The sequence below is a fragment of the Andrographis paniculata genome, unplaced genomic scaffold (assembly GCF_009805555.1).
Source record: "Andrographis paniculata isolate CXL003 unplaced genomic scaffold, ASM980555v1 Contig32END, whole genome shotgun sequence".
Lineage (NCBI taxonomy): Eukaryota > Viridiplantae > Streptophyta > Magnoliopsida > Lamiales > Acanthaceae > Andrographis > Andrographis paniculata.
Window position 1 is genome coordinate 6,031,025 of NW_026137565.1, and position 25,998 is coordinate 6,057,022.

The following is a 25,998-nucleotide window of genomic DNA, read 5'->3' on the forward strand; positions in this document are numbered from 1 at the left end:
TACCCAAATGCACGTACTTTCATGCAAGTTTACACCTTCTATTTCACGACAGATACATCTCATCATATATGTACGCCGCACACATTGGATTCTGGCTTCTTGTCATGAAAACTTTTACATTGTTGTGTGTGTGCTTTGAGGATTCTCGTCTTCAACAAATTAAAGTACACAAGAAACCTCGTCTCCTTCTGCTGTTCGATCATCGTCTCTCACAGGTATGCACACACAAATCTTTTCTCTTTTTACTACCTTCACTTTACAAATTAAAGTCCTCATTATCGATAAGATTAAATCAACTAAATAACCGATTTTCGACAAGCTTATATAAGAATTAATCAAGATATATCAAAACACGCCCAGAAATGTTTATAAGCAGTTTCCAGTTTATCAAAAAATTGTTAACTTACCGTTTATGGGCTGAAGAGCCTATTAAAAATAATAAAATAAGAAACCAGTCTTTAACAGGCCCATACTCAGATTTTCTGCGAGATAGATTGGTCTGGGATAGTAATTGAAAAAGGTATAGTTATGGAGATCTCAAAATTAAACAAGAAAACAAAAATAGTGATATAATATATGTACAGGCGAGTGTGTTTTTGTGTAGGAAGGATACGACGTTGTACAATGAAGATCTAATTTTATAGACGTAAATAAAAAATAAATTGAAGAAGACAATTATTGATTAATTAGAGGTAATTAAAGGAGGGTTTGGTTAGGGAGACACAGTCGCCGTAGTGTCGAATATGTCGGCCGGAGGGATGAAGGAGTCGCCGGAGAGGCCCGGGACGTTGAAAACGACGTCGTGTATGGTCCATAGCTCTTCCATTCTGGTCCTCGAGTGCTGCATCGACGTCTCCCCGAATCGGAAAACAGTGGCCACCGTCCTCCCCTGGTGGGCGATCATGACGCCGTCGACGTCCCTGTAGTCTCCGATGCTGCTCCCGATGGTGGTTTCCCAGTAAACGGTGTCGTTTTCCGGCGAGGAGGAGTGGACTCTGGTGAGGTGGGAGTCCTCCATGTAGATCAGGAGACCACTCTTCTGGCTGAAGTATCCGTACAGCACGTGCCGGATCACCTCCGCCGGACCTTCGTTCCTCTCCATCACCGCCGCCCGGTCCGCCGCCACTTTCAGCACGAAGCAGTCGTCGTCTCCGATCCGCTTCTCGCCCAGGCACTGAGCCTTGGCGAATAGGCTCGCCGTGCTCCGAGGATCCAGCCCCTGCGTACGCCATTCATTAATTCATTCTCTTCAACGACGACGTCGTTTCGGGTCATCATGTAAATAGTTCTGATTCCAATTAACAATACTTTTTCCATCCAAATGTGTAATAAGTGACAGCCCAATGATTGAAACCTTCGATTCTTCCTTCCATCATGGTTATTCTATCCATTCTAAAAAAGAAACTAATGTTACACTGAAATTTAAAATTCGAAGTTTCTAGCGATCAAGAATCTTTACCTCAGCTTTTTTTCAACAAGAAAATTCTAAAACAGGGGAGAAAAACAGGAGCAGGTAGGAAGCTACATTCAACAAAGCAAAAGGACCCAAAAGCACAAAAACCAAAAAACAAAAAATTGAAAAAAAGAAAGAGAGACGAGGAGCACTTTAAATGTTGGTGTTGGCAATCCCAAGAAGATGGAGGAAGAGAAATTTAGAGTAAACGTCAGGACAGGGGCAGAAGCAGTAGTAAATCACGTGCCCTGTTTTGCTAAAATCAGAGTGTGTCCAAAGATAAGTGTTGGGTAAAGCAGGGGACACTGTCAGTTTCCGTATCCATCACTCTAATTCATTCAATTCCCTCTCTAACAAAAATCGGCCCCGTTTGTTGAAATACAGTATTATGATCTCTCTCTCTCTCTCTCTCTCTCTCTGTAAACTTCGATAAAGTGTGGAGATAATTTTGGTCATTATTTCCTTATTATAAGGAAACATGGCACTTTAGACTACTGCAAGTAGCTAAAGCACTATGGTCTTAAAACCCTTTTATTGAATTCAAGAAAATCTCAAAATCAAGGCACACTTTAGCCTTTTTCTTTTTGTAATTGACAGATTTATGAATGAATGAATTAATTAATGGATTAATTACCTGGATGATGCGGCGGAGGGGGCGTTGGGGGCCTTTGGCAGCGTGGGTGCCGAGCCAGGGAGTGTGCCGCCAGACAATCTTGCCGTCGCTTCCGGCGACGACTTTGTTGCCGGCGACGGCGAGCTCGAGGGACCACATTCGGGGCGACATCTGCCAGAGCACGAAGCAGCCGCTCTCGCCACTCCGGGACCCCATGGTCCTGACGCTCTTCCCTGTCGAAATCTCCGTCTCGCACCGTATGAGCTTCACCGTCCCCGACGAGTACATGTTCTTGGCGGCGCACTGCTGCTTCGTGCACCCAGCCGCCGCTAAGTACTGCTTTATAATGTAATAAGCTGTCGACGTCTCCTGCAAATCCAGATTACTCAATTAGTTCATATTCATCAGAGCTTCCAACAAATTACAAACAAATTAGAATGTTAATTACCAGGGGGATGTCCTTGATGTGGAGATCGGAAAAAGGGTTGTCGGAGGTGGGAATTGGGGCGAGAGGGCAGCCGAGGACGCCGAGGAGGAGCCTCAAATCCTGCCTCTTGGCGGGTCCGTACAACGCCATTGATGAAGAAGAAGAAGAAAAGCTAGTCCCTGGATGGTGCTGCTGGAAACTACTACTTCTCTGTAATCTGAACCACTCCCTGATGAGTTCCCAGGAGCTCTCCTTCCTGGTCCCTTCGTGATCCTCCATTCCCAGGTCGGGACCCTCCATGAGAGGCGTCAATGGCTGAGGACTCCATCTCTGCTGCCTCCTACTACTCCTGGACGCCATTGTCATCCCCCCACCCACAACAACAAGAAAAACACAGAAATTATAACCAAATTGAATTACAGACACAGTGCAGGTCAAGGTCAGGGTCAGGGTCAGCTAGGCAAGTGGGATTGGGTTGGGTAGTTGTCTAATTGGGGATGGATGGATGGATGGATGATCGAATGAGTATTGTTTTAGAGAGCAAGAAATGGCAGTAGCTTTGGGGATAAGAAGGGAGCTGAAAAGGGACAGCCCATCTGCTCTGCCCAACTGCAGAGAGAGAGAATGAGAGAGAGAGAGAGGGAGAGAGAGTAGATATTGGATGGTGGGGTACTGGGGTGTGTGTGTGTGTGTGTGTTTTGGGGATTGAAGAAATGTGGATATCTTTGGGGACAGCACTTGTCGTCTCTGCAACACATTTATTCTCTTGAGCCACTCCAAATGAGGGGCTACATTTGAATCAACACGTCTCTTTCTTTATTTACTTCTCTCCATTAAAATCCATTTCGTTTCTTGACAACATTAATTCATTTCAAGAACCAGTCTTCCTTCCACTGCATTGCATTTTCATTAGTGCTTATAAATAAATAAATAGTTGCAATTCTGAGACTTACAAATGCAGGCCATAACTTAGGTGTGTGTCTTTTGCATGTAAGACAAAATTAGGTTAGTCAATCAATTCTGGTACTAAGTAGGACAGATCTTTCATCCACCAGATCCATATGTATATATATTACTAACTTGTTTATTCAGATCCATCCATCCATCCATCTACCTATAATAGGCATCCTAATATGTCCCTACTTCTACTACCCTCATCAATAAACAAATAGATGAAATCACGTGGCCCCCTTACACACTCCATTCACAAATAACAATGAAGCACTTGAATATTAGTTTTATTTAATTATTAAATATACTATTACATTCAAGATTCAAACATGGAGGTGGAGAGTCTGCATCGATGGTGTGATAGCCAACTTAATTACAGGTTGAATATGACTCCGTAGCTGTACTTTTAAGCCAACCCTTCATATTTTTTCATGTCTTCCATAACTTAATTTTCTTGTACGTATTCATCTTCTATTTACATTTATTTTTACAATTTTTATACTATTTACAGTTGTTTTTTTTTTTTTTTTTTACTATTACAAAAAAGTTCAAAACTTCTATCAAAACAAGCTAATTTCTCATAAATGGGAAATTGCCCACACTTTTAGACACTGTTGGGCTATAACAAGAAGTTATTGGACCAAAGAAGGCCCATATTGTAGGTTAAACGAACCTGTCCAAATTTTGAAACATCATTATTTTAAATTATTGCCATGATTATATATATGAATATATCACTTAGAAAGCACAAACAAATTATTCATTTTGACCTCAAGCATCATATAATCCACACGCTTTAAAACTAATTTGGGTAAAAAACTTATTTGCCCTCGTAAGTGTGTTAGTATAAAAAGTAGTGGTAATTGTGTAATAATAATGAAAAAATAAGGGTAATTTTATAGTGATATGGTTATTTATGGAAACAGAGACTATTGTTTTAAGACGAATAAAAATAGTAAATAAGACTGTTGTATTGGGACGGAGGGATTATTTAATAATTATAATAGAGAAACTTGATGATAATTCTATAACAAACGGTGTAATTGTGGTGTTTATGTGAAAAATATTGTACATACTATTTTTATCATTTTTGTGTGTTTACTTCAAAATATTCATATTTTATTTTTTTTAAAAATATATATTAATATAAAAATACCTGTAAATTACAAATATACCATTACACGTACAATTACTTTATATATAAAGTCAAAACACAAAAATATCAAAAACTCTCATATACTTTCACCGACTAATAAAATACTATTGTTTTTAAATATATTACAAAATTTTAAAAAACCCTTTTTAATTAGGAGCGGATGGAGTATTTATTTGTAACATAAATTAAGAAGCGTGTCAATTTTTTATTTTTTTATTTTTTTTGTACAAGAAGACATCTAGGGGTGTGTTTGTTTGGGGGTTTGGATTTTGGATTGAGATTTGAATAGTAAAAGTTTTGAATTTGAATAGTTGTATGATGTGATATAAATAGGTGTTGATGTGATGTTTTGAATGTAAAATTGTTTTTTAGTATAATATAAAAAATGAAAAATATGTGTTTGATTTGATGTTTTTGGGAAAAAAAAATTGGATGAATAGTGGAAATCCTCCAAAATCCTTCAAACAAACACACCCCTAAAGTTTATTACTCCCTTCTTGCTTTTTTTTTTTTTTTTTTTTTTTGTAAATTTACAAAAAAAAAAAGACTAAAGTTTGCTAAAAAAAAAAAGTTTCTAATGATTTTTTTTGTGTAATTACATATGTAATAATATTTTTGTAATTTAGGTCAAAATTAAAGATACTTTCATATTGATTTATGATTAATTTTATTAAAATATAAAATGAATACTATGGAGTGAAATAAACGAAAATAGTAAAAATAGTACTTTAAGTTGAAATGAACATAACTTCAAAATGTAAAATAAAACAAAACCCATAAAAAATACACTCAAATTTTTTTTTTCTTTTTTAAAAAATAGGTGTATATTAGTTGGAACTAAATCACCAACTTACGCTACAAAACAATAGCTATACATCTAAATCAGACTAATAATAATATATTAAAACTAAAAACAAGCCAAGTGCTACTTAATTTATAACATGCGAGTATATCTTAAAATTTAAAATTAACAAAAAGGTAAGAATAAGAATATTTAAAAAATAAAATGTTGTCAAATACCACCTCCGTCGCCTAACCCGTTGGTATGCCTCGGACCGTCGCTAATATCAATAATTAATTATTTCATTGATGTGCTGCCATTTTATAAATTAATAATTATTGGGTGTGTTTGTTTTAGCAAAATAAAAAAATAATTAAAAAAATATACACATAATTTGTCAAAGATATTAATATTATATATATATATATTTATTTATTATTTTTATATTTTTTACACAATTTCTTATCTTTTATATAAAAAAAAAATTACTCATTTAAATTATCTTACAAAATAAACGGACGATACTTTAAAATTAATTTACATCAATACAATATTAGATGAATTAAAACATGAAATTATGCTATCAAAGAATTCTTAAGAGTTTGAGTATGTTTATTTTTAGTATTTATAGTTTTATGAAAAATTATGAAAGTATTATTTTAAAAGATGTTTTTCGTTTTATTTTATTTTTTATTACTTTTATGTCAATATTTTGTATAATATATATATGTTTTGATAATAGATTTTAGTTCTTAATATTTCTACTCTGATGTATAAAGAATTATAAAAAATATATATTTTGCTTGTTTTTATTAATATTTACATATTTTATTTACTTTTATTATATTTATATATTATATTTCTTGTACCCTTCCGTGTTATTTTCTGTTTTTGTCCGTTCCAAAACAATGTTATTATTTTTTAATTTAGTAATTGTACTACGTACCTAACATAATAAATACTCTTCTAATTTACACTATATTATATAAATACTATTACTTTTATATTACACAATATTAACAGGGATATTTTCGTCTTTTTCACTACAACCTATTATAATATTAATATTAAAAAATCTACGTGTAAAAAGTAGACAACAACCTTACACCGGGATGGAGGGAGTATTATATTTTAAAAATCATAAAACACTTGATAGTAAATTTTAAGGGTGTGTTTGTTTGTAGGTTTTAATTTCGATTTAGATTTTGATTTTTGAATTGTAAAAAATTGAATTTTAATAATTGTTTGACGTGATATAAATAGAAGTTGAAGTAATAGTTTAAATGTAAAACTATCTAATAGAACCTAAAAAAAAAAAAAACAAAACACAACCTAAAGATTTTTAAATGTAAAACTACTGCCCTCCAAGCTACAACCGGACTATTTTTTAACCTTTTTTACCACCAGGTCAACATGATAAGTCAAACCGACGGATATGGATTTCATTAATTACATTTACGGTCAACGATCTTAAAATTTTTCGTTTTAAAAAATAGAGAAAAATACTTAAAATTATGGGAAATATTAAAATAAATAAAAACATCCTTACACTTGATTTTATTTATTAATCTATTTTTTACTTCTGTAATAATGTACGTACTTAGAGCGTGTGTATTTAGAAACAAGCATTAATTATTAATTAAGTTTATTTACAATGATTATAATAAAATAAAATGGTAGAAAAAAGATTGTTGATAATTATTTCAATTTTAAATAAAAGAATCAATGAATGACTGGTTCGTACGGATCCACAAGAATCCTTCCCAAGAAAAAAACAAAGAAATCAATCTATTTAATAATTAAATAAAATCATGTAACACTCCCTTATATTACATTTCGATTGGCGGCCACCGCTACCACAATTATTTATTAATTTGGTGCATACTCTAAATAAAATTAAATAGAGCAGATTTATTTAAAAAATTGAATTTTATTGAAATTCCGATTGTAAGGATGGACGGACACAAGAATATGCCTACGTCTATGTTTTTCTTTTCTTTTTTTTGTTTTTGTTTTTCCACGTGGTGCCACGTCAGATGGTCTCCATTGCAATTTGCATGCATGATTAGCCCAACTTGGATCCGTCGTAGAAATACTATTTATTTATTATAATATTATTTAATAATGAATCGAAGTTGACGTGGAAATGCGTCACTGCCAACACATTCGCACCCACCCCTGCATTCAATTTTTAATTTGTCCGTTGACCCTACGTGATTCCTACTACATTCTTCTTCCACGTCTTGTCCTTGTTACTTACTGTTAGTACTCCATTGTTAACCATTCTGTCTGTTTTAGCAGTGCCAGATTTATTAAGAATTTATTACCATTGCAAATTTGTAATTTTCCCGCCAAAATCCTCTATAATAAGTTGCTTTATTATATGAGTGGCAGCTACAATGATTTCTAGGCTTGCGTGTGTCTGACGTGGAACCTGGTCTTCCTCCTTTGTCCAGCTTGAGTTGTCCTTTCGCTTTCTCACGAAAAATAATTCACCTAAAAATATTTTTGATTGAAGATATATATAATATTAAATCAATTATTGTTTTTGTTCAAAATACAATATTAAACTTTTATTTCGATTTAAAGGTTTGGGTTGGATTTAGATATATTAAATATATATTACATCTCCTAAAATTCAAGTGGTCTAAAAGAGAACAGCTTAAGTTTTTCCAAATGAAATTGAAAGCAAGCAATATAACTTGAAAATAATGATGATCAAAATATTCTATGGAGGTAGAAGCTATTAGGAACTTTAATCAAGAAGAAAAATCAGAATTATAAATAGAAGAACTCTAATAGCATAAGTAGAAATTAGAGTGATTGAATAGTAAAATTTTTGAATTGAAATAATTGTATAATGTGATATAAATATGTGTCAGAATTATATATTGAATTATAGGATAATTGACCTAGACGATTCTGCTAGGGTAATCAGAGCTATTTACTGTTGATAGTTTATTAATTTCGTTACATATAGTAAGTATATAGTAGTATAATTTATTGATTATTGTACGTAGACGAAAGACATGACAATTAATTCATGAGTTGTATCCCACAAACAACACACAAGTGTAACATTCCAGCTGCCCAAAACGCGGTGTGAATGCGACGGGATATAGTTGAATATTGATTCCCATATTTTAAAACTATTATCAGACGATCATTCTAGCTTGATTCACCAATAATATATCATCCATTTTATTTTATTATATTATATTTTCCACTCTTATCTCTGCCCTGCAAGTTGTTAATTAGGACATTGTTCAATGGCAGGGACTACGTGGATTGTAACATCAGATGTAATCATTGTTGTGGTCCATGGAATATCCATGGCGTCGATTTACCAGGTGCTGGGGACCTGGACTTCCCATCACTCTCAGTCAACGCACTGTCAGCCGCAATACTGTAGCAGTCGGTATGTGTCTATCTATCTGTATTTTATTTATATATATATATAATTAATATTTGTTTATTATTGTTATTTTATTTTTTTTTGGATCGGATAATTAAATATTTGTTTATTGTTATTACACGTCATGGATATATCATATCATACCCACAGTAATCCGATAATTTTTAAATCTCAACAAAGTGTACGAACGCGGGCGGAGGTGATTCCGGAAACGGCTATATATAAAATCCCCAATTTCTCTGAGTTCTACACAGCGAATTTATTGCGAGAATTAGACCTTACCCTCCTTACTCGTAGATAGGCCCAGAGCCAATTGTATAGATATATAAATTTATATGGCGGATCCGAATCCACTACTATCGTCGGACGATCTGCCGCCGTTGATGGAGCCGGCGGGGAAAGCGGCGCGGTGCCGGACATCTCTCGACGACACCATCGAGCACTGCATCGGAGACTTCGGGTGGACCCAAATTCTACAGGCGACGCTCGTCAGCTTCGCCTGGTTCTTCGACGCGCAGCAGACGTTTATCAGCGTGTTTACGGATGCAGAGCTTAAATGGAGTTGTACCGATTCGGCGACGTGCAGCGCCGGCAGCAACATCTGTGAGATCCCCCGGGAGTCGTGGTCGTGGGACTCGCCGGCGAGTATGTCGATTTTATCGGATTGGTCGCTTCAGTGCGCCGGGTCAATTGTAACAGGCCTACCGGCGTCGTCGTTCTTCTTGGGGTGCCTCATCGGAGGGTTTGCCCTCGCCGGACTGGCAGACTCGTCTCTCGGCCGGAAGAACATGCTGGTCCTGTCGAGCATGATTATGTCGTTAACCGGCGTGATGACGGCGTTTTCAACGAATATATGGATGTACTCCGCCTTGCGATTCGTCGCCGGATTTGGGCGGGCGACGGTCGGCACTTGCGCTCTGGTTTTGTCGACGGAGCTCGTCGGAAAAAGATGGAGGGAGAACATCGGGATCGTCGGATTCATTTGTTTCACTCTCGGATTCCTGTCTCTGCCGATTATTGCGTTTTTCCTCCAGGGCTCGTCGTGGAGGTTAATTTACCTCTGGACATGTGTCCCGTCGGTGCTGTACTCGTTGTCGGTGCTTTTCCTTGTCCGAGAATCGCCGAGATGGCTGTTCATCAAAGGCCGGAAAGACGAATTCGCAGATACATTGAGAAGCATCGCGTCGCCGGCGAACCAGAGCAGCTTAACCCAAAGCTTCTTCGGGAGGTGCACGCCGTGGGAGGAGACGTCGGAGGAGCCCGACGTCTTCGCCGCCCTGAAAACATTGGTGTCGAAGGGGTGGTCCTTGCGACGGCTGGCGGCGGTGATGGTGGTGGGATTCGGCATCGGGATGATATACTACGGAATGCCGTTGGGGCTGGGGAACCTGTCGATAAATCTTTACCTAAGCACTGTATTGAACGCCCTGTCGGAATTCCCGGCGTCGTTTCTGACGTATGTCCTGATCGGAAGATTGGACAGGAAGAAGTCGGTGTTGGGATTGTCGTTGCTCGCCGGAATTTGCAGCGTCGGCTGCGTGTTGGTGACGTGGAAGGGCACCCAAATCGTGCTGGAGCTCGTGTCGTTCTTCTGCGCCTGCACGGCGTTCGACGTCGTGATGATTTACACGCTCGAGCTTTTTCCGACAACGGTGAGGAACTCGGCGGTGTCGATGGTACGGCAGGCGCTGGTGCTCGGCGGGGTTTTCAGTCCGGTGCTGGTCGCCGCCGGCAGAAAAAACGGGCTGCTGTCGTTCGGCGTTTTCGGGGTGACAATATCGACGTGCGGGCTGTTCGTGGCGTGCCTGCCGGAAACGAGAGGCAGAATCACCTGCGATACAATGGAGGAAGAAGAGCGGAAGGATGCGGCGGCGGCCGCCGGAATATACTGCGTCTGAAAGTCCGTCGTTACAGTAGTTCTGTTCCGTACATGTTAATTATATGTTAATTAATTAATATCTTAATTCATTAATTGCAAAACCATAGTACGTATATAATTATATATACATATATTGCGGCGGCCATGGCCATGCTTGATCTGAACACATCAATTATCATAGTACATAAAATTAATTAAAAAGGAGGCAGACGGCCATTGATAGGTGGCTGGACACGACACAGGCAATCCTAAGCATTACTTATCTGTTGCCCACAAATTAAACTCTATCCACATCTTCTTCTTCTTCATTTGTCATATTCACGAAGGCCGTAACAGTATCATTATCCCCCACACATTATAATATTTCCGCAGGGAACAATACATGAGGAACGAAAGAATGAGTATTGACTTTACCTACTGTATTCAATAAATTGATTTTCCAAAGGAAAGAAATTGATTATTTTCCCTTTTTATTCATAAGTGTAGAATTTTACTAAGTATTATTTTGCTGTTTCATTTTTTTTTTTTAATAGAAGATTGTTGTCCCGAAAATCAACTATGTGCACATTTTAATAAATTCAGAGTTAGATTTAACACACAACAGAATAGTTTTGTTCTGAAAATATAATCTACTGAACATGATAACGAGTAGTTTTGTTCTGAACATGTAAACAGAAAAACACAAAAGTTTGTTTACTCAGTTGGATCAAATAAAAATAGGGTTCCAACCTAGGCTCCAATCCACTATAAATCGGTCGAATTATACATCTCAATGACTATCTCCCAATGATATCTATCAAGAACACAAACATATAAGTATTCTCAACTTTGTATGATGTAAATTTCTTCGCCGGTGTCTTTTGAATCACCAGCAAAGAATCTCAAACGGAATATAATTCGACTACAAGACTCTCTTACTGTTCTATTTTGTCTGTGTGATATGTTCTACAATCGGATTACGAACTATATATTTGCATTCAGTCTGTCTTTTTCACGGAAGGTATCTGCTATCACGAAATAATTTTCCAGAAATTATAACCAAATTCCTGCAGCCCTCTCTCTTTTCGTGTAGAAGTTCTTGAAAAATTCTGTCTCTAATGCTCTCAACTACACAGTCTCTCTTACCTAGCTGAATGAACTAATTGCTTTTGTAACAACTTTGGGAGTGGTTATTTTGTTGAGATCACTTCCAAATAACAATTTTAATTAAATTCAATTTTACTCTTCTAATTAAAAATGGTTATTCTTCCAATTAACCTCATGATTCGGTCATAGAATCATGAGATAAAATTTGTTTTGACTTTCAACAAAGTCAATTTCTGAGCGTAGAGTGATGATGTAGGTCATTCGACTGGCCTTGACATAGTATCATCCAAAACTATAAATGTGTTAACATTGTCAACAAATATACACGTTTCTTTGAAAAACTCATGTACAATATATTATTGATTGAATTAAGAAGTACATGTCCCGTAAAAATAGATTGGTGACCGTAAAGTTACATCAATACTCTCATGTTAACTTTATACATTATAGAGGTAAGATAATTTTTACATACAAATTATCATTAAAATACAATATTTATTAAATTTTGTGCATGTAAATATTAACCTTCTAAATGAATTGAACGAGTATAATATTAACAAAAACTTATCAATGGCCTTTAAATCATTTACTAGCTACGAAAAATAAACTATACAATTATATCTTGCTAAATGTGATAGTTATGTTTGTGTAAGTTCATACAGCGTAGATCAGGTGCCGAATAAAATTCAGGAATTTATTCAACACTTTTGCTGATGTTTAAAAATATATTATCTCTAAATATATTTATTAATTATTTAATTATATAAACTAGAGTAATTAAATTTTATGTTATCAGCAGCACCTATGCTAAATGAATTTTTTGGGCATATGATCCACACCGAAGGTCATATGTAATTATTGATCGATTTATTTATGGTACTAATTAATTATTTATATATGGAAATTTGATTTATGTTATCTTATTATCTTACCGACTTTGCTAACTTTTCGGCTAGCCCAAGTCATGAGAACAAGCTAGAAGATATTATCTTAAAACATAATTAATTTAGATTATTCATCCAAATCATTTTTTACTGATATAATTTTTAATACATATTCTATTCTTTTTAAATAATAATAATAATAATAATAATAATAATATTCGGTACAATATTATTTTTTATATTAATAATACAATTCTTCGTATCTTGAAAAAAAGTGATAATAATAAATAAAACACACTAGGTTTTGTTTACTTCTGAGATTTTATCCTAATTTTAGTATTACAACTTTATTTTCTCTTCAAACAAATCAAATCAAAAATTATATTTTATTTATTTTATTACACTAAAATTTAATTTTATATTCAAAATATCACGTAAATTTATATTTATATCAAACATCAAACACTATTTCAATTCAAAACTGTTGGGGTGCAAACCCAAGTCCCACGTCGAAGTTGTGAAGAAAATTGCATACCTTACAAGTCCCAAGTGAATTACAATAGAACGAGAACGAGGTCTTTTGGAGAATATCCAAGTGCGGGCTTAGCCCAAAGCAGAAAATATTGTACTAGTATTGAGTTGAACTAGTCCTAACTCTGGTATCAGAGCCCGGTTAAATAGTGAAGTAGACTGGGTGGCATTGGACATTGGTTGTGGTGAGGATATCCAAAAATAAATCCGTGCGGGTTCAGCCCAAAACGGACAATATCATACTGTTGAGTTAACCCAGTCCAACAAAAACAACCATAAATCATAATCTTACAACTAAACACGCCAAACAAACACACCCTTACCCAACTTTCAACTTAAAAATGGTTCTAATATATATGTGTTACAGATTTGGATTTTCTTCTATTTTGGCACTATAAACTCCATAACCAATTTTCTCTTTTTTATAAAAAATTATTTCAATTTCCTTTTTTTTATATATATAACCAAAAAATCAAAATATTAAGTGTAAAGTGTATGTCATAAAATATTATTTTTAAAATCCTGTAAAATACTTCAAAACATATCCTTTCTTCTGGTCAAAACTCTTAAAATTGGGAAGAAACATCTGGAAATCACTAGGGACAATATGCTAATTATCGAATAAATGTAAATGAATTATTTAATATTTTCTGAGGATTAATTGAGGAAATGAAAGAATATCATCTCAGCTGGCTTTTATTTTAATTTGAAAGCAAACTCAAAAAACTTATAAAATTCCACAACAATGAATAAAATAGAATACACTTTTGCTACAGTATATGTTAAAAATTAGGACTCACTCCTTTCACCATCAAAAACAGAACTCGAAAAACTAATCAACAAATTATAAATACATCCACGTATATATATATATATATATATATAATATGATGCATCTATTACCTCAGCATTAGCAGTTAAGCTAATCTGATTACAAGAAACCTGTATGTCAAAATATAAGATTTAATTCATTTCAGTTGAAATATATATATATAAGATTTAACTTCAGTTGATTCCTGTGAAAGTTTGGGCGTTGTTAATGGTGTCGCGGGAAGAACAGTACAGAGAATAAAGCTCTTCCAGCGTTGCAGTTCCATTCAGGCACTCGCTGAATCTGTGGTCCCAATCGCCGGCGAGTTTTGCATCTATCAGATCGTCTCCGATTTGTGGGAAATCCTCCGTTCCCAGTGGACACCAGCCGGCCGCCGGCGGTTCATAAAATACGCCGGCGGCTGTGTAACTGTAATCATCCTGCTGAGATTCGAAGTAATTAATTAAAATTTTTAAATTTGTGGGTGGATCGGTGAGGGGGGAAAGACATGATTTTGGTCAGTCAAAAGAATTTATGGGAAATGGTGAGAAAAGCCATCAGTCAGTCGGGAGATACTTATTTTCCTGCTTTAGAGAAATTAAAGATGCGATCTTTGATCTTTGATGAGTTCGTTCATGGCTTCCCTATCTGCTACTTTAGTGAGCTTTTCTTTTTTTGCAAATTTTTTTTCAATAAAAAGAGGAACCCATTGAGTCCCCACTACGATCATTCCTGGGACCATCAATTCTCTCGAACTGCGTGCAATGCTGTAATTATTGATTAATGAAATTAATCGATTCTCGTACCTGGTGAAACAAATTCGAGATGTTTTGGGTATGATCGTAGCAGTCGTAGGAGCTGTTTACTTCGTCCGATGATGCGATCACTGCTGCACTTAAACCCTCCTTAGATCCCAACGGCAATGGTGTTATCGTCCCTTGTGTGAGATCTGACGACGATGCCTCCGCCAGATTGTTTTTCGAAGTTTTTAGTGTGCTTTCGTCCTCGCCGGCGGCGTCTCGGTGATCCCGAGATGTCTCCGGGCTGTCGTCGTCCCAAAGGGCTTGATCGACGGCGGCCCCTGCCGGTGACTGCTTGGCAGTTGTGTTCTTGTGCTGTATGACAATGTTCTTCTTGAAAACTCTGCAGAGTGCATACGAATCCTGCAGAATGCGTGATTGAAATTAAAAAAAGGTGTGGAATTTTCCGGAAAGAATGTTGGGATATGAGAAGATGATCCCAATTGTAAAAACTCTTTTAATCAATGGACATTTTGGAAACCCTAATTTAACAAATTAACCAGAAGTTTAATAGTAGTACCTTGAGATTTGATCCAATGGCGGATGAATCGGATTCAAGGAGGCGATATTCGTGCATTACCCAATCGGTTCTGATGCCGTGCGGCGCTCTCCCTCTGTAATAAACCAACGTCTTCTTCATCCCCACCGGCCGTTTATGCGACGTCACCGGCCGATCTTTTCCGGTCGCTTTCCAGTAGCCGGACCGGGTGGCCCGGTTCGTCCTCGAACCGTTCGGGTATTTCCGGTCGCGGGGACTGTAGAAATACCACTCCATATCCTTGCTTGGCAGGAAAGATTTATCTGTGTTTTCAAATTACAGTGGACATGGATCAGAGAACATTACTACAACGAAGAAGAATTTACTTGAATCGATTAATTAATTAAATTATATTACCAGGTAAATCCCAGGGTTCACATTTGTAGAGATCAACTTCGGGAATTACTTGGAGCTCGATGGTTCCGCCGTTGATTTTCCGATCAAGATAGTAGGCAACGAGCTCCTCGTCCGTCGGATGGAATCGGAAACCTGGAGGAAGAGTCATCGCCCCCATCTACCTCTACCTGCAGATCAATCAATCCACTCCTAAAGTTACTCAAATTCGATATATATATATATATATTTATTTAGGGTTTGGAAAAGTGATATTGTCGCCCACAACAGCTTGCTCGATCATTCCTATATATATAAGAGAGAGAGAGAGAGAGATAGAGGGAGATATATATATATATATATAGAGAGAGAGAGAGAGAGAGAGAGAGAGAGGGAGATGTGGGGATGAGAAGACATTAAAGTGGTCCTCATCATCTCCTGTCTTTTCTGCATCAGCAGTTAATATTTTTTAATTTCTTTATGTTTTTATCTACTTGTGAGTTCACACTTTATCAGATAAGTTCACACCACAATGTGATAGATATATCCTGACTGAATGAATGAACACAGATTATATATATAGCTAGCTATTGTTCTTGCAGTGTACTTGTAATTAAGTGTGGTCTTTAATTTCTTGCATCAGATCAAAACGACGATAAAAGCCTCAGTTTCCTAACTGGTAGCAGCAGATGTGAATAAGATAATAATGCATGTAGAAATCCAAGAAGAATGTCCAAGATATATGATTATTATAGCATATATAGGATGCAGACAGTTAAAGTGGCCTGGGGGACATGGGGATCAGTGGATGATGTAATTAAGAGGATAGAGATCTAATCTCATCTAATTCATTAATTAATGGTGTTATAAATTAATTTAACAGATGGGTAGTTCATTAATTTATTTAAAGGGTAGAAGATTAATGAATAATGTAATCAATCAACAGTAGAATTAGAATTAGAAATAGAAGAAGAAGTGCTTTGATTGTCAGAAAAGAAGCAAAAAGAGAAAGGGACCCATGAAAAGGCTGCTGGGCCACCCACCGACGGCCGACCCACCCCCACAACACGCTATTCCTTCATTAATTTTAATTAAATAAATAAATTTTCATTCTCACTTACCTTTATTTTATTTTATTATAATAATTATTTAAATATTTAATCCTCTCTGTCTCAGATGTCAGATCCAATCATTATACATTCCATCCCTCATTTGTGTTAACTTATTTTTACGTTGTTCCAATAAACCAGTTAGTTACCTCTTCCAATTAATCAATTTATCACAATTATATTATACTGATCATGAGAGATCCAATCTGTGATATTTGTTAATTAACTAGTTGTCGATTTATGAAGTCATATATAAATATGAAATATGATGTGTGCAGTGCATGACCGTTGGAGAGCCCTAAGTGAGAGCGAACATGGAGGCCCGGCCCGGCCCCTCTTGTGATTCTTTCTAACAACAAAAAATCAGCCTCTAAAGAAAATCTGTCATCACATAAAACAAAAACCCAATTAGTTATAATAAACAAAGACTGGGCTTAGTCGTCATATCTAATTAGATATATTAATAAAATTAATTAATTTTAACTAGGAAGGGCCCATCAAACTTTACAGTTTATCCCAAAGGGGGCTGAGGGGAAAAACACACTTTGATCATTAACTCATTAGGTGGCAATCAATGGCTACCCTGACCTGTCACTCTTTGATTTGGGGATGCTTTTAATTAATAGGATTTTATTTATTTAATTGCATTTACATTAAAATGATTTTATTTGATTTTTCCTCTTGTATAGTACAAGTAGTAGCAGTAGTCCTTGTCCACCACCATTAAAATGTCTCATGTGCTTTTTCTTTTTTTTAATGTGTTTTTCATCTCCTTCTTTCAACTCCCCTTTCCTTATAATTTCTATTATCCTTTTTTATAAGCCCACATATATAAATACCAACAAATTAACAAACTCCACAATCATTACATTTACCCTATCTTTGACTGCCTTCATCTTTCATTCCTCCTTTCCTTTTGCACACTTTATTGTAGAATTGAATAACCCCACACTACAACATATATATATATATACATCTATGGTCTACGTGGCACCCAATTTACAAAATATATATATATGTTTTTGGTAAGAAAATATGTACATCAATGGGTTGTGTTGACAAATTGGTATTAATCTCTAATAATAAGTGTAATATTCTCCTGCATTCACAAACACACAAGTGATTGATTTTATTTGCCGAAAGAAAGACCCTTTGATTCATCTTCTCTAGCACACCGCCCACTTAATTAATTTTCTTCATTTGGATATTATAGATTGAATTTAATCTTAATTTTGTAAAAAAATTCTTTAAATGCAAAAGATTTCTATTTCAGTAACAGCGGTGGTGTCATCTTTTTGTTCAAATTCTAAATACGGTTTGGTGGAAGGAAAAGGCAGTCCAGTCAAGAATTCAGCACTAACTCTATTCACACGACGTAGCACAGATGAGACAAAAGCAAATTGCTGACTGGACGTGACGTCTCACTCTCAATTCAAATTGGTCCCACGCATTAATCGTAGTAATTCTAAAAAAAAAAAAAAAATTATATATTGGGTTCAAACCTCCTAACGTTTCAGGTTATCCGACAATTATTAGGGTAAAATCTTCGTATTAAGCAATATAATTATTTTATTTTCAAATGTATGGATCAGATTTCAAAATTTTTAAAATATTCAATTAGGTTTTTAGTAGATTACTCTTTCAAAATATTCTATTAGGTTCTCAGTGGATTACTCTTGAATCGCATCCTAATTACCGAGTTAATATAATTAAAGTAGGATCTTAGCTAAATCTTTGTCCTAAGTCCAAATTAAAATTGCAACCACTTATTTATATTATATCAAATTATTATTTCACAGTCTAAATTTTTATTTTTCTTGATCACAAATGCCATTACAGGAGAGATGGCTCTAGTACACATTATAATGATGCAAGGAAATTAATTTGTCTTGAGGCAGTACCAGCAAAATATGTACATTTAACCAAAGTAGAGTAGCAAGCACACACATATATACATATATGTATATTTACAGTAGATCCAAACTGATTCAAGATCAACACTAACTTACTAGAGTAAACTGGTGGGGCATATAGTCACCATTGCAGGAGAGATGGCTTCAAGCTTTTATGAAATTCAGTCTTACTAACAGAACCTTACAAGCTGAATCTTGCGCGGAATTTGCAGCAACGATTAAGCATATAGCCTGAGACGGCTTGTGATGCGCTGCCGACAGATGGGGCACTCGGACAACCTTGAGCTGCAATCTCTGCAAGTCTGCAATGAACAGGTTATGTTGTGTCTTCCTTCTCCTGCTGAAGGAACTAAAAACTTGTAATGGTAGAACTCACCATGTGTCCACAGTTGAATGCCAAATCCTTTGCATTGGTTAAGCAAACTGGACAGACCTGCAGCCGAATTGGTTTAGTAAGTATATCCAAGAACAAACCAATTCATTCCATCTAGCCGACTATTAGTTGCAGATTGTATATGTTATGCTGCCACTTGGTAATGTGCAGCAAAATTGTATGGCAATAGATTATTTTTATACACACAAGTAAGCTGCAGTGATCATTACCTGATTTCGATCATCTTGGGCTGCTGGTGAAACGTTGCTAGGCTCTCGTGATGGAAATCTTGACAGGCTAGAGTATGGTACTGGCGGGGGCCTAGGTACTGTTTTCTTGGCTTTGCCAGTCACCCGTCTTCGGTTCAGTAGGAGAATGTGGGGAGGGAGATTCAGCATAATCTTCACATTGTATGGAAAGGTCATAGAAACAATTTTAATCTGTTAACTTACCCCAGCAGACCAAATTCTCTTGCTGCTTTATATTGAATTGGAATCTCCATGAGAGCAGCAAGAGCAAAGGCAGCCTCTTTTTCAGAAGATGAAATGTTTCTTGACATGATAGAAGTAAAATTAACAAACTGCAAACACAGTAAAATTAGCCACACTATTAGAGGTGTATTCTTGTTTTCTATAAAGCAATTTATTGAGAGCAATACCTGAAAGTTGTCAAATTTACGAGCAGGGATCTTGTCATCAAATTTTTGCATATCTTCCCAGGGCCCATCACCAACGCCAACAAGAACAATTGAGAGAGGATGCTGACTGATAACAATAAATGAACAAACAGCACACACTGTAATTCAATATATTCATTCTAACTTGAAGAAAACTTGAGGTTTGGTGTGATCCCTTATAATCCATTCCTGTCATATCCTTGTTCATGCGCAAGTGCTAGATGTTAAGGTCAGAAGACAAAAGACTGGAGATTAAAACTAGATTCTAAGTGTAACTGTGCCCTATTCAAGTTGGTTGATGGAAAAGGGGAAAGAGTTTCTGTAATTCTCATCTAAGTTCTTTTAACTATAAATTTATGCAGGACAGATGTTTAATCAACTTTTCAAATCGTCAGTTTTTAACCTTATACAATGTTCCAGTAGATTAAATTCTTACACAGAGCCAGTTCCAAGCTATTAATTCCCTAGGCAAACTCATGTAGCAATTTTGCACCTTGCATTCACGATGGATTTAATTGTTTTCTCTTCTTGTGGGGTGAGTTCAGCATCACTTGTATCGACACTTCTTGTAACCTTCATTTGGTTAAGTAATTTATTGCTGAGATAATGCATGGATAGATATATAAACTTTTACTTGAATGAGAGAGGCAGGTCACCTGGCCATCAGCTATGATCACCAAAACATGGTACTGTCCACCACTTTTCTCCACTATATCTACTGCAGCATCCACTGCTGGTCCATAAGAGGTCGGACCTTGAAACCAAGAAAAACAGAAGATAGAAACAATCAGAGACATGTAATTTAGCAACATGTTTTATGTCCCCAATAACAACTTCTGGTGATGTTTACTGATAAATATGGAGTTGGCTTGGAAAATTGTGATGCAAAAACAAATAATTCATCTTACCAGATAATCGTAAATTTGGAACTATTTTTTTATAGCAGGCCAAAACTTCTTCAAAGCCATGGCAAGGAGTGTGGTCACTGTGAAAGCTAAATACTTCCTGATCATGAGTAGTTGCTGCAAGGTAGAAAAAAAACAATACAAATAAGTTATCATAAATTTATTCTTAAACAATGAGTCAGCTAAAATATCAACACTCAGAATTGTTGATTAAAATCTTTAAAAAACTAACCATCACCGAACCCGAAACAAGGAATTAAATTGTCTTCATCAAATGGGGCCAAAGTCTTTCCAATCACAGTTATTGCTTTTTCATAAGGATTAGGGACACTGCCAATAGCATGAAGGCTTCGATTGTTGAATGAAACTTTGCCTTCAGTGGAAAGATAATTACATTACAGAACACCATATAACACCTAATCCAACACATAATGCAAAGACTATATTGGCAAAAAAATTTGATACGCAAACACACTTATAAAATGTTAAAACAAAAATAATTGCATGATTGAAAAACAAAAATATTCTCTTTCTATCATACTTAAATTGGATTCGCATTTGAGATCAGAATTCTAAACATGGAAACTAACAGAGCATCATTGCACTGGAAATTCAAACCATATGCACAAGAATGCAGCAAAAGATTTTTGAAATGCCAAACAGCATGCCATCCGTTGTTTAAAAAAATTAAAGAAAAAAAGAATGTGTTTGTCTAAACTAGGGAGTGTCATCTAAACTATAAAAGGAAGATAAATAAGTTAATATTTAAGCAGCACAGCCAAAATCAGAAGCTAATTGAAACACTTAGCATTAACATACATTCAATTGCAGAGGTCCCAAATGTGCATTTTCATCCCATCTTTCAAATGAATCTTCCAGACATTTATTTAACTATGTATTTTATACAAACCTGTCCATTCGTTACTTTTTGTAAAATCAATACCAATAATCAGATTGGATGACTCTAGACCAGCTTCTCTCAAGGCTGTTGTCACCTGAAAATTCCAGTTTTTAACATAAACTTTTGCTACAAATACATAAACAGTACTGATTAATTATGTGAGAATACATAGTAGCAGTGATAATTGCTAGTATTTCATTTTAGGCATTCCTTAGTATTTCTTCCTTACAGAAATCTTCGACAAATGGAAATGCAACCCTTCGAATTAGACTTACTCAGATGATTTTAACAGCTGATTTCGACTGGTCAAAGTATCTAACCAAAGAAGTGATCAAAGATTTGGTTGGTTTCGGTTGCTTTTAATTGTTGGTAATTTCTTTGGATTTTAGTTTTAGTTTTTCTATTTGAAGGTTTGAATGTCATGTTTTTTAAGAAAAAATTGTGTATTTTTATAGATAATAATGAGGACTGAATACTGTTAAATGTTAAAATAATTGAAAAGTGAACAAATTTACAATTTTATTTTATTTTATTTTTCTAGTTTAAAACCACTAGTTTGTGTTTATATATAAATATATTTTCTTTAACAAATTGATTATATAATACAGCGGAATTCGAAAATTGCAAGTAAAATAATGATTAAAATTGAATTCAAAAACTCATTAATAGTTGTTTTCAAGTTACAATTCATTATACTTCTGAAACTTACTTTGCAACTTGTATGCGCAAAGTCCATTGATGATTCAAATATAAGTATGATATAACCCAACATTAGAAAAATTACAAAAAAACAAAACACTCAGACTTGCATCCAGTAATAATAAGAAAATTGAGCAAACAAATTGAGCGATGCATATGAGATGAAAAATCAACAATTTGAACCTAAAAGGTTTGATTTTAAAAGATATGAAACAAAATTCAACCTAAAAGGTTTGATTTTGGTTACATTCTTAACCATTGTCGTTCCCTCGCCATTTGGGCAAGTCTATTGCTAGTTAATGCCCATGCATCTCTGCATGGGCGGAATAATTGGACCTTTATGAAACTAAAAACAGGCTATTTATCATGCTGATGATGATGATCCACACACAAACAAGAGATTAGGCAAGGTTTGCTTTGCTTAATTGCTTCCCAACTTTTTCCTTGAGATAAAAAAAAAAAGATCAACCAGGAACTGCTTTACTACCTTCTTTTCCCACATGAAGGAGGAACCGATCAAATGAAGACGACAAAAGTCTAAGTCGGTTTTTTTTCTTTAACTATTGGAGTGGTTGTTATGGATAATACCTCAGCATCTACCTATCTGCAAGCGGAATAGTGGGGGAGCCACCAACTATGATGCCTTGATGAGATATGTGTAAAGTCTTATACAGAATGTCTGAAATAATTAATATATTGATTGAATGATAGAAACATTGAGTTGACTTGAAGCTCTAAACCAAGTCATTGCTCAGGTTAAGTCAACCTTAGTTGAGAAAAAAACACAAAACACCAGTTACACTTCATCGACTTCTCTGCAACTCTACCATCAAGATCATGAATGAATATCTAGGCTGCATAATTTAAGGGTTGAACGGCGAAATGGCAGGGAATATTTTAGTTGAGTTATAAAGAAACTAAGCATATACAAGATGCAGGTAGTTCTGTAAAAACACGGGGGAAGAAAATGAAGAAGCTTAATTAGGTTACAGGAAAGCGATAAATTAGGGCAAGCAGAGAGGAACCTGGTTGATGGAGGTGAAATTATCAGGGATGTATGCGTACTTTTTCATCTTATCAACGCCAGCGCTGCTGGAACCCATGGCACCTGCCCTACCAGCAGCACTCCTGGTCACACTGTCGTCAACAAAAGTAGCAGAAGGAAATCGATTATTGTCCCCGACTTCTGTGCCCCGATTTCGAAACGGTTTATCAGCGATGGAAGATAAGACTAACCTTGGCAAACGAGCAATTACAGAGCTCCTTCCTCCAACCGAGCTGCCATCATCGCGACTGCGCTTGCTGGACCGAAACAGCAGATTTCCCATAACATTTCTTCAATTCCTCCTCCGCGTAATTTATACACGCTATCAACCACAACTATCCACAGCGGATTGAGAAAAGGAAACAACGCAAATTGCCGTTGCAGTTACGAGGAAATTGCGTCGAGCATCTGGAAGTACAATTTATTTTGCAGAATTGACGCCCAATTGCCGGGTGTCGGAGGAATGTGATTCCTTCCTTGCGGACTCATCATCTAATCTCGACTTTAATGAGCAGTTGCAACGAAGCAGCTTACCTGCATGATTCCCTCTGCAATTGACACCTCGAAATTTGTGCTTTCATTTTCTACAGCAGTAGATTTTTCAATACATGTAGTATTATATAGTAATTCACAAAAACTTCACACCATTGATCTGAATGACAAACTGAAACAAATATCACAAAATCCTCGCGCTCATCCCACAATTTCAAAGTACAGAGAGCTGATTGCTGTAGGGTATAATTTATTGTACATTCCAAGTAATCCCATAAAAGGGGAGCAAAGGACAAGTTTCAAGACAACACATAAACAAGCACACCACACAAAACATACTTACCAAACAAAATTCTCATCGAATCAATCCCAAACATAGGATACTTTAGTTCAGTTGCATCAGCAAATGAAAGGAGCTTCGGCATGATTGTCGCTGCAGTAGAGCCCCGGGCGCTGAGTAAAGCCCTGTCTCTTCAACAGCTCTCTGGCTTTAAGTACCACTTCCCTGTTGGTAATTCGCCCATCCGATTCTGCAATTATAGTCTGAATGGCATTGCTCAGCGCGCCATAAGCTCCACTGCCGTCGCCGGATGGGTTAGGATTGGCATCTGCAGATGTTTGATCTGTCTGGCAGCCGCTGACAAGAATTCCGCTATCAGGAAGTCCTCTTTTGCCAGATCCAGCGTAAGCTTCGGTTTTGCTTCCAACATGGGTGTCCAATGCAGGCTTTGCGTATCCTTCATCGTTGTCGTTGAGCTTTTGCTCGAGAAATTGCTGAGCCAAGCTCCCTACCATGCCCATAAACCCACCCCCTTCACCCTGGCCCTCACCATGGCCTTTTAGTTTGTTGAAGATAACATTCATGAATTTCTTGACTTTAGGGCTGGCATCATCCCCGAATGCATCAAAAAGAGTCGGCCGGATTTTACCAACATCGATGTCATCCTTTCCTGTCTTCTGTTTGAGCAGCTCGATGAGAGTTGATAAGGGCAAGGATTTGTTTTTAACATGGACATCCCCTTGATAACCCTCTCCAGATTGTTCTTCTTCCTCTTGTTCATCGTGGCGCCTGTCGCGATGCCCGAATTTCAATTCGGAAGGTATGTGAATGCCGCGTGACTCAATTGCATCTTCGACGCTTCTTCGGAGGAATTTCTTGAAGCCAAACCCAGAATCTTCGCCTTCTTCCTTGCCCTGTTTAGTGCTCTCCCCAATCTGCTCCTTGGCCTCATCGATCAGGCCTCCGCTGTGGCAAGAATCGGACACGATCGTCAGCTGGCATCCTTCTGGCACTTTGTCAACCAATTCTCTGAAATCATCATCTGCCCCGACAGTCAAAGCATCAACCACCAATCAGTCCAAATCTATTCAAAGTCAAACTGCAGAAACCTATTTGTTCTGTGATAACGCAATTGAAGTTCTAATGGTCTATGACTTTGATCTTAAACCTAATCCACAATTCACACCAAATTCAAATAGATCGAACAAATTCAACACGATCAGAATCACCAAAAAGATACATACAAGGGGGAAATGGAGCTCACCAGTGATGAGGTTCATGTCACAAGGAACAATGCACTCATCGTACCCGGTATCATCCTCCTCGCCGGTCTCCGCCGGAAGGCGCGTTCCGTGGCCGCTGTAGTGAACGAAGAGAATGTCTCCGGGCTGGGCGGATTCCACCAGATTCGCCAGCGCGGCGCGGACGTTCCGGCCAGTAGGCTGGGTGTATGAATCGTCGGTGTCTATCAGCACCGTAATATCCTCCTCCGCGAAACCGAAACGCTCCACCAGGCTAGCGTACATCCGTCGAACATCGTTGATGCATCCCTTCAGCTCCGCCTTCGTCCCTGGATAATTGACCCCGATTAGCACAGCCTTTTTCGCCATAGCTTCAACAGATCAGAACCTTGTTCTCGAATATTCACTTTACTCTGTTTTGTGGTCGTGGGGCACAACGCAGTGAGTGATCTAGTTTTAAAATAAGTAGGGTTTGGGTGAGGCTGAAACTGAAACTGAAAATCTCGCTTTCCTAATCAAGATTAGGGAAACCTTTCGGCAACAGATGGCAAAAAACTAAACCCAAATCTCAAACTTGATTAAAGAGCGAAGACGAAACGAAAGCGATGGCTTTTGAATATTTAATACATACTGTCGGCATCCCGACGTGGAGCCAGCGATTAATACTTTTCATTTTCTTTTCAGACATTGGTGGAGTGTTAATGGT

The 25,998-nt window shown here is 36.6% G+C and overlaps 5 protein-coding genes across 6 annotated transcripts; 1 reads left to right on the forward strand and 4 right to left on the reverse strand.

The window, feature by feature from the left end:
* Positions 1-543: 543 nt before the first annotated feature.
* Positions 544-3,183, reverse strand: LOC127247657 (uncharacterized). The gene is made up of 3 exons (XM_051269614.1): positions 2,515-3,183; positions 2,088-2,435; positions 544-1,219 (listed from the first exon to the last, which is right to left on the reverse strand). Exons 1-3 carry the CDS (start codon positions 2,857-2,859, stop codon positions 713-715), a joined length of 1,200 nt encoding a protein of 399 aa, XP_051125571.1. The 5' UTR covers positions 2,860-3,183; the 3' UTR covers positions 544-712.
* Positions 3,184-8,990: 5,807 nt separating this feature from the next.
* Positions 8,991-10,777, forward strand: LOC127248000 (organic cation/carnitine transporter 3-like). The gene has a single exon (XM_051270121.1). The coding sequence runs from the start codon at positions 9,132-9,134 to the stop codon at positions 10,692-10,694; it is 1,563 nt and encodes a 520-aa protein (XP_051126078.1). The 5' UTR covers positions 8,991-9,131; the 3' UTR covers positions 10,695-10,777.
* A 3,143-nt stretch (positions 10,778-13,920) lies between these two features.
* On the reverse strand, positions 13,921-15,951 carry LOC127247788 (NAC domain-containing protein 54-like). Of its 2 annotated transcripts, none has more exons than XM_051269807.1 (4): positions 15,683-15,951; positions 15,308-15,588; positions 14,794-15,150; positions 13,921-14,430 (listed from the first exon to the last, which is right to left on the reverse strand). In XM_051269807.1, exons 1-4 carry the CDS (start codon positions 15,837-15,839, stop codon positions 14,182-14,184), a joined length of 1,044 nt encoding a protein of 347 aa, XP_051125764.1. In that variant the 5' UTR covers positions 15,840-15,951; the 3' UTR covers positions 13,921-14,181. The 2 variants fall into 2 exon arrangements, with proteins under 2 accessions (XP_051125764.1, XP_051125765.1); XM_051269808.1 differs by having other exon boundaries at positions 13,922-14,427.
* A 2,682-nt stretch (positions 15,952-18,633) lies between these two features.
* LOC127247891 (E3 ubiquitin-protein ligase RGLG4) lies at positions 18,634-23,832 on the reverse strand. Its single transcript, XM_051269966.1, has 12 exons — positions 23,471-23,832; positions 23,260-23,371; positions 21,545-21,629; positions 20,867-21,007; positions 20,638-20,751; positions 20,386-20,483; positions 20,223-20,302; positions 19,712-19,817; positions 19,506-19,633; positions 19,284-19,410; positions 19,057-19,113; positions 18,634-18,982 (listed from the first exon to the last, which is right to left on the reverse strand). The coding sequence occupies exons 1-12, from the start codon at positions 23,560-23,562 to the stop codon at positions 18,899-18,901; spliced, it is 1,224 nt and encodes a 407-aa protein (XP_051125923.1). The 5' UTR covers positions 23,563-23,832; the 3' UTR covers positions 18,634-18,898.
* A 112-nt stretch (positions 23,833-23,944) lies between these two features.
* On the reverse strand, positions 23,945-25,822 carry LOC127247890 (metacaspase-4-like). The gene is made up of 2 exons (XM_051269965.1): positions 25,316-25,822; positions 23,945-25,093 (listed from the first exon to the last, which is right to left on the reverse strand). The coding sequence occupies exons 1-2, from the start codon at positions 25,659-25,661 to the stop codon at positions 24,171-24,173; spliced, it is 1,269 nt and encodes a 422-aa protein (XP_051125922.1). The 5' UTR covers positions 25,662-25,822; the 3' UTR covers positions 23,945-24,170.
* Positions 25,823-25,998: the final 176 nt, after the last annotated feature.